The sequence below is a fragment of the Sitophilus oryzae genome, unplaced genomic scaffold (assembly GCF_002938485.1).
Source record: "Sitophilus oryzae breed Bouriz unplaced genomic scaffold, Soryzae_2.0 scaffold_1582_pilon_pilon, whole genome shotgun sequence".
NCBI lineage: Eukaryota > Metazoa > Arthropoda > Insecta > Coleoptera > Curculionidae > Sitophilus > Sitophilus oryzae.
Window position 1 is genome coordinate 785,413 of NW_022146261.1, and position 16,048 is coordinate 801,460.

At 32.1% G+C, this 16,048-nt stretch overlaps 1 protein-coding gene across 2 annotated transcripts in view; it reads right to left on the minus strand.

Annotated features, from left to right (window-relative positions):
• LOC115879528 (phosphatidylserine synthase 1) overlaps window positions 1-16,048 on the minus strand; it is a 48,539-nt gene that overhangs the window by 24,183 nt on the left and 8,308 nt on the right. For both annotated transcript variants that reach the window (XM_030896409.1, XM_030896410.1), the window contains exons 3-4: window positions 4,559-4,793; window positions 1,248-1,408 (exon numbers count right to left, since the gene is read on the minus strand). In XM_030896409.1, the coding sequence (XP_030752269.1) occupies window positions 1,248-1,408; window positions 4,559-4,793 (396 nt within the window). The remainder of the gene's footprint in view (window positions 1-1,247; window positions 1,409-4,558; window positions 4,794-16,048) is intronic.

Genomic DNA, 16,048 nt, shown 5'->3' on the forward strand with positions numbered 1-16,048 from the left:
AAAGTGAAGAAAATGAATTTGCCGTAATTGGCTCTTTTATAGAAAATCCATATATCTACAAGTCATCGTAAAATAAATCAAAGATCTACTTCTTCGTTTTTCTTGATAGAATACTAAATACATATTTAATAAATATTATTTATTAAACTATTGTAAGTAAATTAAATAAAAGTAAACTAGTACAAATTTAAATAAGCCCATAAATTAATTTCGATTTTGAAAATAGCTAGTAACTGTAACTAGAAACTTGGCATGAGGACACTAGCCCTCTTGGTTGCCATTTTATTGAAAAAATGCTCTTTATTCAAAAGCTGAGCTAGATAGGTATAGGAAACCCTAATATAGTTTGAAAGAGCATTTGAATGTGCTTCGATTTATTTAAAAAAATACAGGGTGTTGTATTTGAAATATCGAAGTTTTTATGTAAAATAAATTCTTAAAATAGATCATCAATTTTTGATACCCCTGTATAAATTTAAGGAAGCAATAACATTTTTTCTGTAAAGTTTATTTCTCTACCTTTAAACTCAGCACAAGAATTAATTCTGAAAAGTAATGTATAGGGTGTTAATAATCTATTCTACTGTAGCATGCAAATTTGTATATCTTTAAATATCTCAAAAACCAAAGATTTTGAACATATTTAACCCTTATAATAAATGTCTTTTTTTGGGTCCAAGAATCCAAAAATGAAATAAAATACCGGGTGTTCCATAAGAAAAAATATAACTTTGGTATGGATCTGAGTTCTGAAACATCCTGTATATTTCAAAATAATTTGCTGTGCGCATTGCCTCCCCACATATACCCATAAAATATTTTGTTTCTACATCTTTCCGTTTTCGTATAATCAACCGAGGCGAATGAGGTGCGCCACCCTGTATATTTTTTATTCATTATTCTCTTTCAACGATAAAATACCAGACTGATATTGACACAAAATACAGATTTTGAAATACGAGTACTTAAAATGTTCATTTTTTAATTCTCCATTTAACAAAGGAATAATATACAGAGTGTTCCGTTTAAAAAAAATCATCCCGATCCACTCACACTTTTATTTTGTCCCATTTTAAAAGAACATAAATGTTGCATTTATTAATCTTCCGGTATATTTGTACTAATTATGGTAGGAACTTTGTTACTATTGCATTAAATGACCTATTAATAAATTTGACACAAAAGACTATATGGCAAAATGACCACCGGAATGATATTGTAGGATGTAATCTAGATATTATAGTTACCTCATTGCCCATAAAATGCCCATATGCCGAATTAACACTGCTTTAAATAACCAGCCAAAGAAATGACCTAAAGCGAAAACATCTATATGGGACCATATTCTCTCAGGTGTTATATCAGAGCAATTTACACCATACTCTTTATCCATATCAATATGGAAATCCTTAAAAACATAATAAGATTAATTTTTAGTATATCTAGGACAATTTGTACTTAATGGCGCAAAGCGTAATAAAACGTTTGATATAAATAATTGAGAAACATACTATTCATTTCCACACCGCCTTGGGGTGGTCTGGAAATGGGTAGAAGAATAAGCGTAAAATTTACTATTACTGTTCTACCCTGTCCTGCTTTACTTCGCTCTTTTTGATGCACGTCGCGAGTTCATGGACCGATGGAATCGTCACAGACCGACCGTCTTGTACATCATCCTCAAAGGGATTATCAGTTTTATTGCAATTCTCTTCGTTCTCGATTTCAGCAAACGCTTTCTTGAAAATAATCTCCGTTTGTTCCCCTTTATCGGCATGTGATAAAGCTGGCTAGTTATCACAGACATAACTGAGCAATTTAACCCAGCTTTCCTGCATCCACAGGATCTCTGACATGTTTTTTGTATTTGCAAGAAATACGTTTTAACAAGCTTTCCGGAACTAGGGGATCGAGTTTGTAGTAGGACAAAAATTGTAGTGGTACCTGTGATAACTCGCCAACTCCATCACAAGATAGCGATAAAGACGCAGAACTAGTTTCGAGAACGAAGAAAATGAGAATGATGTAGACGAAATTTCAGTCTGGGACGATTCCATAGGTACTAAAGACGATGAACTAGCAACGCCGTGTCCATCAAGAACAGCGAAGCAAAGCAGGACAGGGCAGAATAGTCATTTAAAAAAGTAATAGCGCAAGAAATTTCAGTTTGTGATGATTTGAAAGCTATTAAAGACAATGAACTCGCGACACCTTGTCCACCAAGAACAGCGAAGTGAAGAAAAATACGCTAAATTTTGGAATAGTAAGAAATACCTCGATACAAAAGTGCCCCTTACTCTACTTCAAGGTGGTGTGGGATATTTTTTTTGCCGAAACATGTGATAAAGTAACACTTGTACAGGGTGGGTCAAATTCGATGCTTTTAAATGGAAACACCCTTTTCTATAGGAGATAGACGAAAACTAATATCGGTGTCTGAAGCTCAATTTTCATCAAAAATATGATGGTGAAAACCGCATATCAATATCTGTTACCGTTTCGGAGTTACGGGGTGTTTTTCAAAAATGTGCATTTTTAACAAATCGCTGTAACTTTTTTGTTATGGAAAATTTTGTATTTCTATGAAAACATTTCCAAAGCACCTTTTTACGTAGAATTTAATGGTTTAAGTATATTTTTTTTTAAATTAATAATTTAAGAATTATCAATAGAAAATTTGATTTTTTATATGGGATACCCTGTATATTATTAATTTATTGAAAAGGATTTAAAATTGCCTTTCCAAAAATATAACACACTTGATATTTTGCTCGATTCCCCTTCGTGATATAGAGTATATAAAAATTCGCCCGCTTTAAATAAGTAGGCTTTGAACTGCACCGGCTGTAATGCAAAAAACTTATAGCTGTGAGCATCAATTAAAACGAAAATAATATTTGCTTTGAGAGATGCAGAATTTTAGAACAATTTAAAATATATTTAACCAACATCAACACATTTAAACTATATCTAATAACAATAAAAATAACTAGCAAACCAAGAAATGAGATTTTGCTACAGGTGTTCGACATATAGACCGTCTTCTGTTATTGACAAACGGTGCAGTTTTTGAACATTTCTCGCGGAATTCATTAACTCCCTGAGGGTGAAAGATACCCTCTCATAACTGCTAAGTATTTCTAATTCTTGTCTAGATTATACGGAAGAATAATGAACCTTTATTGTTCCGCAAATATATCCATAGGATTAGATCCATGGGCACTAAGTCAGGCGGCCTCGACGACCAACGGCTGGGATCGTGGTTAGCTATTCAATTATTCTTGAAATTGGCTGCAAAAATTTGCTGATAGCTTCAGCGTTCAGAGGCGGTGCGTCGTCTTGCTGGAAAAATATGTTTTCGGGTTCCATTAAGGTCATATCATCAATAAGGGGTCCAAAGCCTACTAGTTAAAAGTGGCGAACTTTTAAAAATTCTGTATTTCGAAGGGGATTATAACAAAATATCAAGTGTGCTATATTTTTGAAAAGATAATTTTAATTTTTTTTCAGTTAATTAAAAATATAGAGGGTGTCCCAAACAAAAAATCAATTTTTCTGTTGATAACTCTTAAATTATTAATTTTAAAAAAATTATACTTAAACCATTAAATTCTACGTAAAAAAGTGCTTTTGAAATGTTTTCATAGAAATACAAAATTTTCCATAGCAAAAAAGTTACAACGATTTGTTAAAAATGCACATTTTTGAAAAACACCCCGTAACTCCGAAACGGTAACAAATATTGATGTGCGGTTTTCACCATCATGTTTTTGATGAAAATTGAGCTCCAGACACCGATATTAGTTTTCGTCTATCTCCTATAGAAAAGGGTGTTTCCATTTAAAAGCGTCGAATTTGACCCACCCTGTACACCAAAATTGTCGATTTTTTAAAAAAAAATTATTACATACTGTGTAAGTTATAGGAAATTTTCTCTAGTTTAATTTTCTATAAATGCTTTATCGTAAAATAATTCTAAAAGAAGATATTGTAAAAAAAACTAATTTTTCCAATATAGCGGAGCAAGCGGCAAAGATACGAGGTGGCAAAGTTAAAATTCAAAAAGAGCACATCAACTTATATAAAATAATTTTTCCTGGTAACCCTTATTTTAGAACCAAATGATGATAACTGTGTGGAGAAGCACCAAGGTCAGAACCTAAATATCTTTTCTGTTAATAATATAACTTCTATCCCAATTAATTTATTAGTTGATAATACTGCATTGACGAACTTCAAAAATGTCTGTGAACATAACTTTCGTTGTAGAATTTCCTAAACTAGGGTTTATAAATTACGGAAAATTATTCAAATGATTGCAATAATTTCCTATTAAGGTTTACCTTATGGCGGTTTTATAACGGCTTAATGTTACATTACAACGGCATATAATTACCTTTTAGTAAATAACTTATTTTATTTAGAGCAAGTTAAGTCAGGATTTTCAAGTTAACTATGTTAAGAAGCGCAACAATAGTTTAAAATCGACATAAACTAAAATTAAATATAATATAAAAATATTTAAATTACATGCACATAAATAAATGTATATATTCACCTTAAGATTTGGATCTAGCCAATATAAAATGTTCTTTACTGTATCCAAATTTTGAAACAGAACGAAAAGACATCCTAACAGATACAATACACTCATACCAAATACTATACGCCATACTGCAGGATGAGGTCTTGTAAATGGTCCATTGGGGAAGGCCAAAACTGATATAATAAAAAAGAAAAAACAGCAGCACAAAACTCCTGACCAGATATTTTTTTCAACATCATGTGTATCCCTAAAAATAAAAAAAAACATACAGTATCTGTAATATATACATATTATTACATCATGTTTGTACGTACATAGAATTAAAAAAATGTTGATTTTATCCTAGTTCTGCGATATATAAAATATAGTATTATTAAAATATTGTTGCGGACCCGTGCCGTGTGAACTCAGCCTTAGGCCTGGCCACTCGCCTATGACTCATACGCCCAGCAATGCCGACGTTCTAAGAACGAATAAGAATTTACTAGACAAATCTGGATTGTCTGTTTCTCTCCTATATAAGCAGACGCCGGGGCCTAAGAGAGATAGAGATAAATAACCGATCGACGCGTACAGTTACAATCGCCGCGCTAATTCAAAATAAATTTCTGTTAGATAAATAATTAGATAAATTGTAAATAAGTTATAAATAGTTCTTTAAGTCTTTTAATCGTTATTGTTTTTGTTAATTAGTGTTAAATAAATTGTGTTTAAATAAATTGTGACTTTCTATCCACACGGAACCGACGAAAAACGTAACAATATATTGTTAAATTCTTTTGAATTCGCGGTTAATGTCAAGCAGTGACTGCTGCGGCGACGCTATTCCTCCACTGTCGTTCGCGTCCCGCCTTTTAGGCGCACATGCGTGAGCAACCAAATAATTAAAAAGAGCGCCAAATTCATATATTTAAAATAGAATCTAACACGGCCAAACTGACATCATTCCGCTCTCGGAATGTACAAGTTCCAAAACATAGAAAAAATAAGAGGCCTATGATATAGGTATTTATAACAACAAAACTTTAATTTTGTATTTTTAACATATGCGTTAAGATTATGTTATACATAATGTATATCAAGATGTAATTGAACATTCAAAGCTAAACTTCGTTACGTTTCAAAGGTTTTGGGTTGAAATTCAGCACACTCGACCATCTCCATGCCAGTTGCTGAAATAAAGACAGGAAGGACGTTAGTCAGACAACAGTCAGACTACTCTGACGTCAATATCAGTTTACTTCTATTGATAACAATTCATTGAATGGCACAGTGGGAATATGTACTCAGTAGGCACGTATTCACGATGAGCCATTTTAAAATCACAGAGTTTCTCTACTGACACGATGGAAATATTGCACGAGGCACATATTTACGATGGGTCAGTTTAAAATTACAGAGTTTTTCGACTGACACGATGGAAATATTGCACGAGGCACATATTTACGATGGGTCAGTTTAAAATAACAGAGTTGCTCGACTGACACGATGGAAATATTGCAAAATATTGGACATATTTACGATGGGTCAGTTTAAAATTACAGAGTTGCTCGACTGACACGATGGAAATATTGCAAAATATTGCACATATTTACGATGGGTCAGTTTAAAATTACAGAGTTTCTCGACTGACACGATGGAAATATTGCACGAGGCACATATTTAGGATGGGTCAGTTTAAAATTACAGAGTTTCTCGACTGACACGATGGAAATATTGCAAAATATTGCACATATTTACGATGGGTCAGCTAATGAATTACTGGATAACACGATGGAAATAGTATGACATGTACATATGTATTTGCCATGGGTTATTTGCCAGTAATGAACTTAACAAAAATAATTTACATTTAGATTTAGACTGACACGATGGAAATATTGCCAGAAGCACATATTTACGATGGGTCAGCTAATTATTTACTTTTCAATCTAACACGGCCCAGAATGTTATAAAATTAAACTAAATAAAAAAAAACAAAAAAAGTCTGATTTCTTTATTTTTTTTATTCAGACCAATTTACAACTTACAACTGTTTAGTTCTACCAGATTCTGAAAGTCTTCAGGAGTCTAATCAGATGGCCAGTGACGCGACTAGTCCTTAGATCACTTAAGGTTTGTTTGCGTGCCCAACTTCCGGATTGAATATCGCTCATTAGCCAATAGTTGTTTAATGACATAATGTGCCACAAAAGTTTGTTCGGCCAAACTGACAATTTCTTCGACTTATTCTTAGCAAATTTGTTATTGTTAGCAATGTACCGCTCGATTGAAAATCATGGCGATGTCAAGCGTTATTTTACAAAGAAACTGGCTTTCAACAAAATCAACAGGTTGCAAAGCGTTATTTTACGGAGAGTTCGCTGGATCATCATCAAATCTCTTGCAATAGTTTCTACAACCGCAAAAAAAATCGAAAATACTTTTTAAGTTTTCCTAATGGCTACATCCGGAGAGATAATCACAAATACTGATAATTCAATTAATCCTTTCTTTTACATAAACAGCTTGCTTTCTACTACGTTCGTAGTTTTCAATATTTTTACACATTTTTCGGAACGTCAAGTAATACTCGTAGATTTAGTCAGCGTTTCAATATCTCAACCACCGTTATTTATTCTTGTGTTTTTGTTTTAGTACTTATAGTTATTTATCGGTGAAATTAATACCGCTATAACATGTACTTTTTCTAAACTTCCTGTGATGCCGCCTTTTTACAAAAGCCGTCGATTAAGAGTAATAAAAATTCGAAACTCTCATGTCATGCGGTACTTAAAAAGGTACCTACACTGTATGTTTTTAGTAACAATACATTTTAAGCATTGATCATAATACTTCTTAACAAATTGATGCATGAGTTAAAATAAAAATAATGGTTTAGTTCACAAAAGATCTTTTTTCAGTTGTAACGTAACACTGCTTGTCGGAAAACAATCTTAATAAATCAAAACGGCTGCCTTTCGACTTCGACACAAAAGCTTTTATATAAAAAGAAAGCTTTTATATAAAAAGAAGTTTGCCACATTTTTTTTTCTAAAAATAATATTATTTTAACAAAAATGATCGTTAGCTTATTTGTCCTAAATTTATTTTCATTTATCTTAAGTTTCTGTTTCGGTGTCATATTTCTGTATTTTTTAACCAGTTACCACTAGGCCATGTTGACAAACATTTTCAATTCGATTTCATCTGGAATAGTCGGCACCGTTGAAAAATAACACCATTTAAGTATTCAATACTAAAATTGTTAACTCATCAATACTCATAAGCTTGAAATCGCTACACAAAAGAAAACAGTAAAAAAATACCTGACTTCGTAAAATACTGACAAAGCACTGAATATTATAAACAGTCGCCAACTTCATTAGACTTGTGTTGAGAAAAATATGGAACAACATTTAACTGATAAGTTTCTTAGAACTGAAATCCGATAGCCCTGGAATCGACTTATTGGCTTCGCTTTATCAAATGCCCAGCCTTTCTTGGTACTTTTCTTCAATCTTTAGTACAAATAAATTTATCATAACTTTTAATTAGTTTTGTAATACAATCGATACCAGAAAAAGTATCGGGGATATGTTTTTTTTATAGTTAAAACATGGTTAAAACCAGGCGAAATGGAAATGTGGTATCTGTCGTTATTTAAAATAAATCCAATTTATGCTATTCGACATCTTAAAAATTTTGTACAATAATTATTTTAGCTGAACACTTAAATCTGTATTTTTTTTCTTATTTTTTTTTGTATGTTTTAATTTAATAATTACATGTTTATCGTATTGTCAGAACCTACTACAATTATTGATGATCGTAAATTTGGTTTGAATATGGCATATAAAACTACAAAACTCTACTAAAACTACGGAGCTATAGATCTAAAATTCAGTTTTAAATCCTGTATCATTATCTTGGTTTCTAAAAGAACTTTCACAATGTAAACTTCGTACTTTGATGTTATTATTAATAACTTATTAATATCACTTTTTAAATTGCCTAAACCTTTTTTCAATATTTTCTGAAACAAGAGAGCAATTTTAATTTCTCAAGTTTTATGCGTGCTTAGTCAATGTTACTATGAGCATGGCAACTTTGAAAGTTGCCATGCTTGTTTACTTGCATCGATCATGAGCTTACCCAGAATTTTTTTTTATGGAAAAACAGCTGAAAATTTTGTTTTAAAATTTTTCCATGTTTTGTGAGTGGGTTTCCATGCAGTAAACCATCGTTTAGCATATTTAAGTAAAAAGGGGCCAATTCTACTTACGGTTTCCCGATCAGACCAACGAAATTCTGTTTCATACCAATTTATTTTTACAAACCACTCGTATAGGCGGAGTTTCCAATGCCCGCCGTTGAAGATGGACACAGATTCGATTGTAGCACGCTTGGCCATTGCTAATTTAATTAGCATGAAGTCACACAAAATTCAGAGGCACACGAAAAGCACCCGGGTTTATTACCCCACACCTGATGTTAAATTCTTTTGAATTCGCAGTTAATGTCAAGCAGTGACTGCCGCGGCGACGCTATTCCTCCACTGTCGTTCGCGTCCCGCCTTTTAGGCGCACATGCGTGAGCAACCAAATAATTAAAAAGAGCACCAAATTCATATATTTAAAATAGAATCTAACAATATATAAAGTTTGATTTCCACTCAACCACCGAGTATTTCACAGTATCAGTATTTGCGGTTGATATTACGGACATCGAAAATTAAGTATTTCAGTTTTTGTGTATTCTGAAAATTTACAGGATTGGGTAGCGCATATGTTAATTCTATTAATATAGTACCCAAAATATAAAGATTTCTTTACAATTCGAACAACATCAAGTTTTCCTTAGAGAAAAAAAAGACTCTATGCCAGTGATGGCGACCCGTGGGTCAGACACTGACCCCCGCAAGATTTTTAACTGACCCGCGATTCCTAGGCTACCATTTGTTTGTTTACGTGGGTTTATTTATATTTTCTACTGTAGGAGTGTGAATAATTTATATTCTATTTGTATTTTTTCAAGCACTGATTATGAAATGATATTTCATAATATATAGGGCAAATTAACAGTATTAGTTTTGTTGGACTTTAGTAAGGCCTTTGACACTCTTAGCCATAAAATCCTTGTTTCAGTTTTGCAGAGTGTTGGACTTTCAGAACAGGCTGTTCACTTACTCAAGGAGTTTTTAAAAGACAGAAGTCAAGCAGTAACTTATGGCGGTGAACAGTCTGCCTTCAAACCAGTCACTAGCGGTGTCCCACAAGGCTCGATTTTGGGCCCTCTGTTATTTAGTATTTATACTTCTCATTTTCCGAATACATTACTGTCTAGCAAATATCACCTTTACGCTGACGATACACAAATTTACTTGTCATTTCCTCCTGAAGAAAGTATTCAAGCTGTCTCGGCATTAAATTATGATTTGAATCAATTTTCCCTCACGGCAAAAAATCATGGTCTTTTTTTAAACCCTAAGAAGTCTGTAGTATTAGTTTTTGGTAAGGGTGGTGACAGACAAAAGTTTTTGGATTCCTTTTCGAACTCAATTGAAATAAATAATTCACATTTACTGATAAAAACGAGCACAAAAAATTTAGGAGTTATCGTGAATCAAAATCTCAGATTTCAAGAGCATATAAATGCATGCCTTCAGAAAGCTTATTTAAATTTGAAACTTCTCTTTCAACATCGTCATGTATTAAATAGAAATATAAAAACAATCTTATGCGAGGCACTGGTATTGTCACATTTAAATTTTTGCGATGTTCTCTATGGACCTTGCATTACAAAGCGAATTGCTAATAGCATTTAAAAATTGCAGAATTCTTGTATACGTCTAATTTTTGGGATCCGGAAATATGACCATATTAGTCAAGCATATAAGCATTCAGGATGGTTATTGATGAACGAGCGGCGCCACCTTCATCTGCTTTGTCTGTTCCACAAAATTTTAATAAACAAGTCACCACCATATCTTTACGAGAAAATTCGGTTTCGCACAGACATTCATAATATTAACATTAGATTTAAGGGAAAGCTAACAATTCCTAGTTACAATACTACTTTGTATGAACGATCCTTTTCATATTTAATCGCAAAATATGTAAACGACTTCTCCGAAAATATTAACAGGATGTCTAGTGCTACATTTAAGAGAATTGTTCTTCAGCACATGGTGGGTCAGCATAAATAAATGGATTATAATTATAATGAGCATGTTCAATGTTAAGTTTGCTTGTATTATTTTGTATTTTTGTTAATATATTTCTCTTCTATATAAATTTTATTATATTTCATGCCGTAAATAACTTAATTTTTATACTGTTTATGCAATTTTAAGGTTACATATTTGTAGATTTACTTAAGATTTAGTTTCATTAATTTTTATTATTGTTAACAAATATTTTCTTCTCTGTGGGTTAGTTGAACAGAGGGCAGATATCTAATCTGCTCAACTGAACCCCGCCCTTTTGTACACTACTTTTTTTCTCTTTCTTCTATTATTGTATATGACACAGTTGTACAAATAAAGTCCTTTATTATTATTATTATTATTATATGGTATGTAATTTTCGCTACTTTTTGTTCATTCAAACACTTATTGCAATTTGCACCATACACTTAAGACATGTTTAACCCAATTAAACATTTTTAAATCGTCAAACCACGCTTTTTACCAGTTAAGTCAATTTAATTTTAAAGATGTTTAGTTTTAAAAATACCCAATTAAATATGTATAAACTTAATTCTAGAGCAAATAGGCATTAGTGACCCACAAGCTGATGCTAAAAAAATATGAACAAAATTTGACCCACGTCTCTTAAACTTGAACTAAAGTATTAAATTATTTAATACTTCAGTTCCAATATTTTCACAAGAATTATTTCTTATCATCCAAAATGTTAATCGATTCACGAAGGTAAACTAAATGGTGGTTTAGGGTGCAACTTGACTATGGCTCACACTTTTCTCAACGTTTTGAGACCCCAGGAGTGCAAAAAACATGGTTTTAGGAAAATGTCAGTTCGCCATGTTTCGCCAATAACTTTGTAACTCTCGGAGACACAAGAAAGTTGTGTATTGTAGGAAATTTAATTCTCTACAAAATCCATCTCTTGATTATATTTTAAATCTCCCTTAGTTTTTGAGTTATAGCAATAAAAAACTCTGGTCAGGGTGACTACTTGTCCTAAAGTTCTCATCATATGAATGTGTTTGGATCTAGAGCGATTTTTGAAATAAAGAGTAATGTTTTTTTTATGATAGTATCAAATAATACGTTAAATTTCAAGCACGGGAAAATAAGGGTTACGGATTTCAAAAATCTGTCAAATTTTTGCATCCGCAAATTATCAGCCAAACTGACTTTCTTCCACTTGAGACGTGCCAGATTGATATTTCCATTTATAAAATGATTTAATTTAATAAATGTCAAATATTTATGACTGGGAAAATAAATGGACTTTTTAATTTTTTATTTATTGAGCCCTTTGAATAAGACTAAGGAAGGAGCATATCAAAAATCTTAGGTCCACCACGATGAGCCTCAGATATGGCCGACTTAAATTCCGGTTTATCAGTGCCGTTCTAATTTTATTTAAAAAATGTAAAACTATGATGTAGGTTAGACGTGGGGTAGCCTCAATATTTTTTTTTTATTTTACGTTGTGTTGGTAGTTATTAAAATTGTTATAAAAATATAAAATTCTAATAAAAATAGTTAAGTTATAATAATTATTTATAACCATAAACATCCGATACGCTACTGAAACAGGTAAGTCAAATTGACGTATCTAAATTCTTTGACATCTAATCTTTGACAAGTAGTAAATAAAAGCAAAAATGCAAGAAAAAATATATAATTAGTTAATATAAGTGAATTTCATAAATGATCGGTTTACTACACGTATGTATATTATATAGTCACTTACTAGCGAAAAGTTGTTCCATTATTTCACAGAGATATGTCGAGATATACCGCACGCTACACAACCAACTATTTTAGAGTCTTTTTCGATAAATCGCGTTAGTGTCACTGTTAATTTAAGTTCTGCCACAATTTCCATCTAGATTTACTACCTTTTTACAACTATCAGTAGTAGAATAAATAATAAATAACATCAAATAAGCTCCGTAAAAACTGACAAATCCACAAAATTTCAAATCAAATTTAAATGTGTCAAATGAATCGTCAAACAGAACTGTCAAGGATCCCCACTCTAGAGTGCTTTTTCCGCCCACCATGCATGAATACATGGATAGCATTATGCTCCTTCCTAAAGATTGAACCCATCCGAAAATTTTAACTAGACTCATATACATATGTCACCATCCGAACAAACTATTATATATTCACCCACTGGGAAAATAAGTACAAAAAAAAATCACTGCCTCTAATAATATTAAATACCGATTATTAATATATTAACTATCGGTATATATTTCGAGTCGTATTGTCGTTGTGGACACAGTCATTGACTCACAATTGACTCTAGAGAGAGAGAGATATGTGTTAAAGACGGATCGACTGTAGAGTCTTTTAGCGTCACTTTATCCCATTATTTATATATTTTTATATATGTCGATATCCTTTATATAATCCAACATAGCCTTGTTATTTTGATAGGAAAGGGCTACCTCAGGGTTATCCACGATACCGTGTTGTCTTCGTTTTAACGCGTTCTTTGGGCATTCAAAGATAATGTGTTTGACAGATATTGGAAGATTACATGTTTCACAAATGGGCTGATTCTGTCCTTTAAGGAGGTGTTCATGGGTAAGTTTCGTGTGTCCTAAACGAAAATTCTAGTGAGCATAACAAAATCTCTTCTAGGTAAGTTAACTACATTATTTTCAAAATAGTCCCTTTTGATTTCATGAAGCTTATTATCATTCATGTCTAAGTCCCATTCTAGTTGGATTATATTATCGATCATATGTTTGCCATAATTCTTTAGATCTTGCTTGGAGAAAACAAGGTTGGTTTTATGAGGGTTGAGAGTTTTTGCAGCCAAGTAGTCAGCTCTGTCATTGCCAGGAATTCCTATGTGGCTCGGAAGCCAAAGGAAAGTGACGCTGTAGTGGTTGATATTGGCCTTCTGTAGAAGCATTTTGATTGCTATAACTAGTGGATGGTTGGAGTAGAAAGAGGAGATACTTGAAATGGAACTCAATGAATCGGTAGCCACGACCCATCTCTTATAGCTGGAGGTCAATATATATTGAATAGCCTTAAATATTGCAAAAAGCTCTGCTGAGAATATTCCCGTTATGGGACTTAGTGAGAAACACATTTCTTTATCAAACGTATGAAAAGCCGCTCCAGTGTGCCTATCAGTTTTCGAGCCATCGGTGTAAACCAGTCGATGACTCTTATACTTCGAGTTGATGAGATCTTTGAATTGTGCTCTTATAGTGAGATGTGAGCATTCCTTTTTGTTGTGGACTTTGAGTGATAGGTCAAGTGAGAGTGGGTGCAGACTCCATGGGGTAAACATACGGGAGAATGGCACTCATACGGGGGAATCGACTCTAGAAATCATACAAAGATTCGGTTTTAACATTACTGTGCTACTTTTTAATGAAATCTAAAGATGCTACACACAGATTTGTCGTAGCTTTCTTAGCTCCTGAAATACAGGGTCAATTTGAAATTCTTGGATTTTTTTGACCCCCTTTGTATCTCGGTTATCATATAATTTATCAAAAATGTGAAAACTGTGTCCCGTACAGTCTTTCACGTAAAATCCAGTGGCGTAACTAGTTTTTCGTTGGGAGCTGTCATTTTCAAAATATGACTCAAACTTATGTTTTTTTTTTAAATGGAACAACCTTTATATTACTTTTTTATTTTATTTGCATGGTTATGAGCTTTCTAAAAACAGAATATAAAAATCTTTGAATAAAAATAAAAAATGCATTATTTGACTTTTTGACATAAATCAACCTAGAGTTTAGAAGAATATTATTATTTTAATTTATTCAACCAAATAATTTTGCTCTTCATCGTGTCATCTTAATAAACTACACTTTTACTTGTACAATAATTTCACCCAAAGAAATGAGCGGGAATAGACAATAACCAAAATTTGACGTCGTATAAATTATTCGATTGCTTTGATTACTTAATTTAAACTGGAAAAATCCAATAATGCATTTTTTACCATGTCTATGGAAATAAGTATAATAGTGTAATTATATTTTTAGTCTGCTCTTAACAAGGTAAATAAAATTAAAAAAAATAATATATCGGGTGTTCTATTTAAAAAAAATATATAAGTTTGGGTTACATCTTAACGATGACAGCTACTAGAGATGAGCAAAACTACGATCCAATCGCAATTGAAACTGCGATTGCGATTTTTAAATCACAACGACTGTAACCTGCGATTGCGATTTTCATATACAGGGTGTTTCAAAACAAATGCGAAAAACTTCAGGGGGTGATTCCTTGTTCAAAATAAAGGGTAGTTTGCTTCATAAACGTTGGGTCAAAAGTCAACCATTAGGGAGATATCGCGGTACAAAGATGGCGGAAAAATAATCTTCTTATTTTTTATCTTGAAAACGAAAAGAGATAGACTAATGAAATTTTATGGAAGCATTACTGTTATGAAAACACACTTTCTGGTAATTTTTTCACTTTTTTAAAATGAGTGGAAGGGGTTGAAATAAACTAGCCCTATCATTCTTGTTAACGAAATTTAAAGAAAAATCTTATCAAATACATGCAAAAAAATTAATTTGGATAGTTTAGTGTGTTTAGAAACTTTTTTATCTCTTGTATTTTTTTATAAAACTTACCGATTTGAAATTAAAAAATAAAATGTAAAGCATTACATGTCAGGACTAAAAATATTTTTAGATTAAGAATCTAGTGATAATAATGATAATAATAATAATCTAGATAATAACGTATTGCAGTAGGGTAATGTCAAATAAAACAATATTAGAAACATCCTAAAATGTGACAGCGGCCGACTAGATTTTTTCCTAAAAAAATTACAGCTGCCCACTAGATTCTTTATCTAAAAATGTTTTTTGTCCTGACATGTAATTTATATAAGCATTTTATTTTTTAATTTCAAATCGGTGAGTTTTATCAAAAAAACACAAGAGATAAAAAAGTTTCTAAATAAACTAGACTATCAAAATTATTTTTTTTTGCATGTGTTTGATAAGATTTTTCTTTAAATTTCATTAACAAGAATGATAGGGGTAGTTTATTTCAACCCCTTCCACTCATTATAAAAAAGTGAAAAAATTACCAGAAAGTGTGTTTTCATAACAGTAATGCTTCCGTAAAATTTCATCAGTCTATCTCTTATCGTTTTCAAGATAAAAAATAAAAACATTATTTTTCCGCCATCTTTGTACCGCGATATCTCCCTAATGGTTGACTTTTGACCCAACGTTTATAAAGCAAACTACCCTTTATTTTGAACAAGGAATCACCCCCTGAAGTTTTTCGCATTTGTTTTGAAACACCCTGTATACCAAACCAAATTT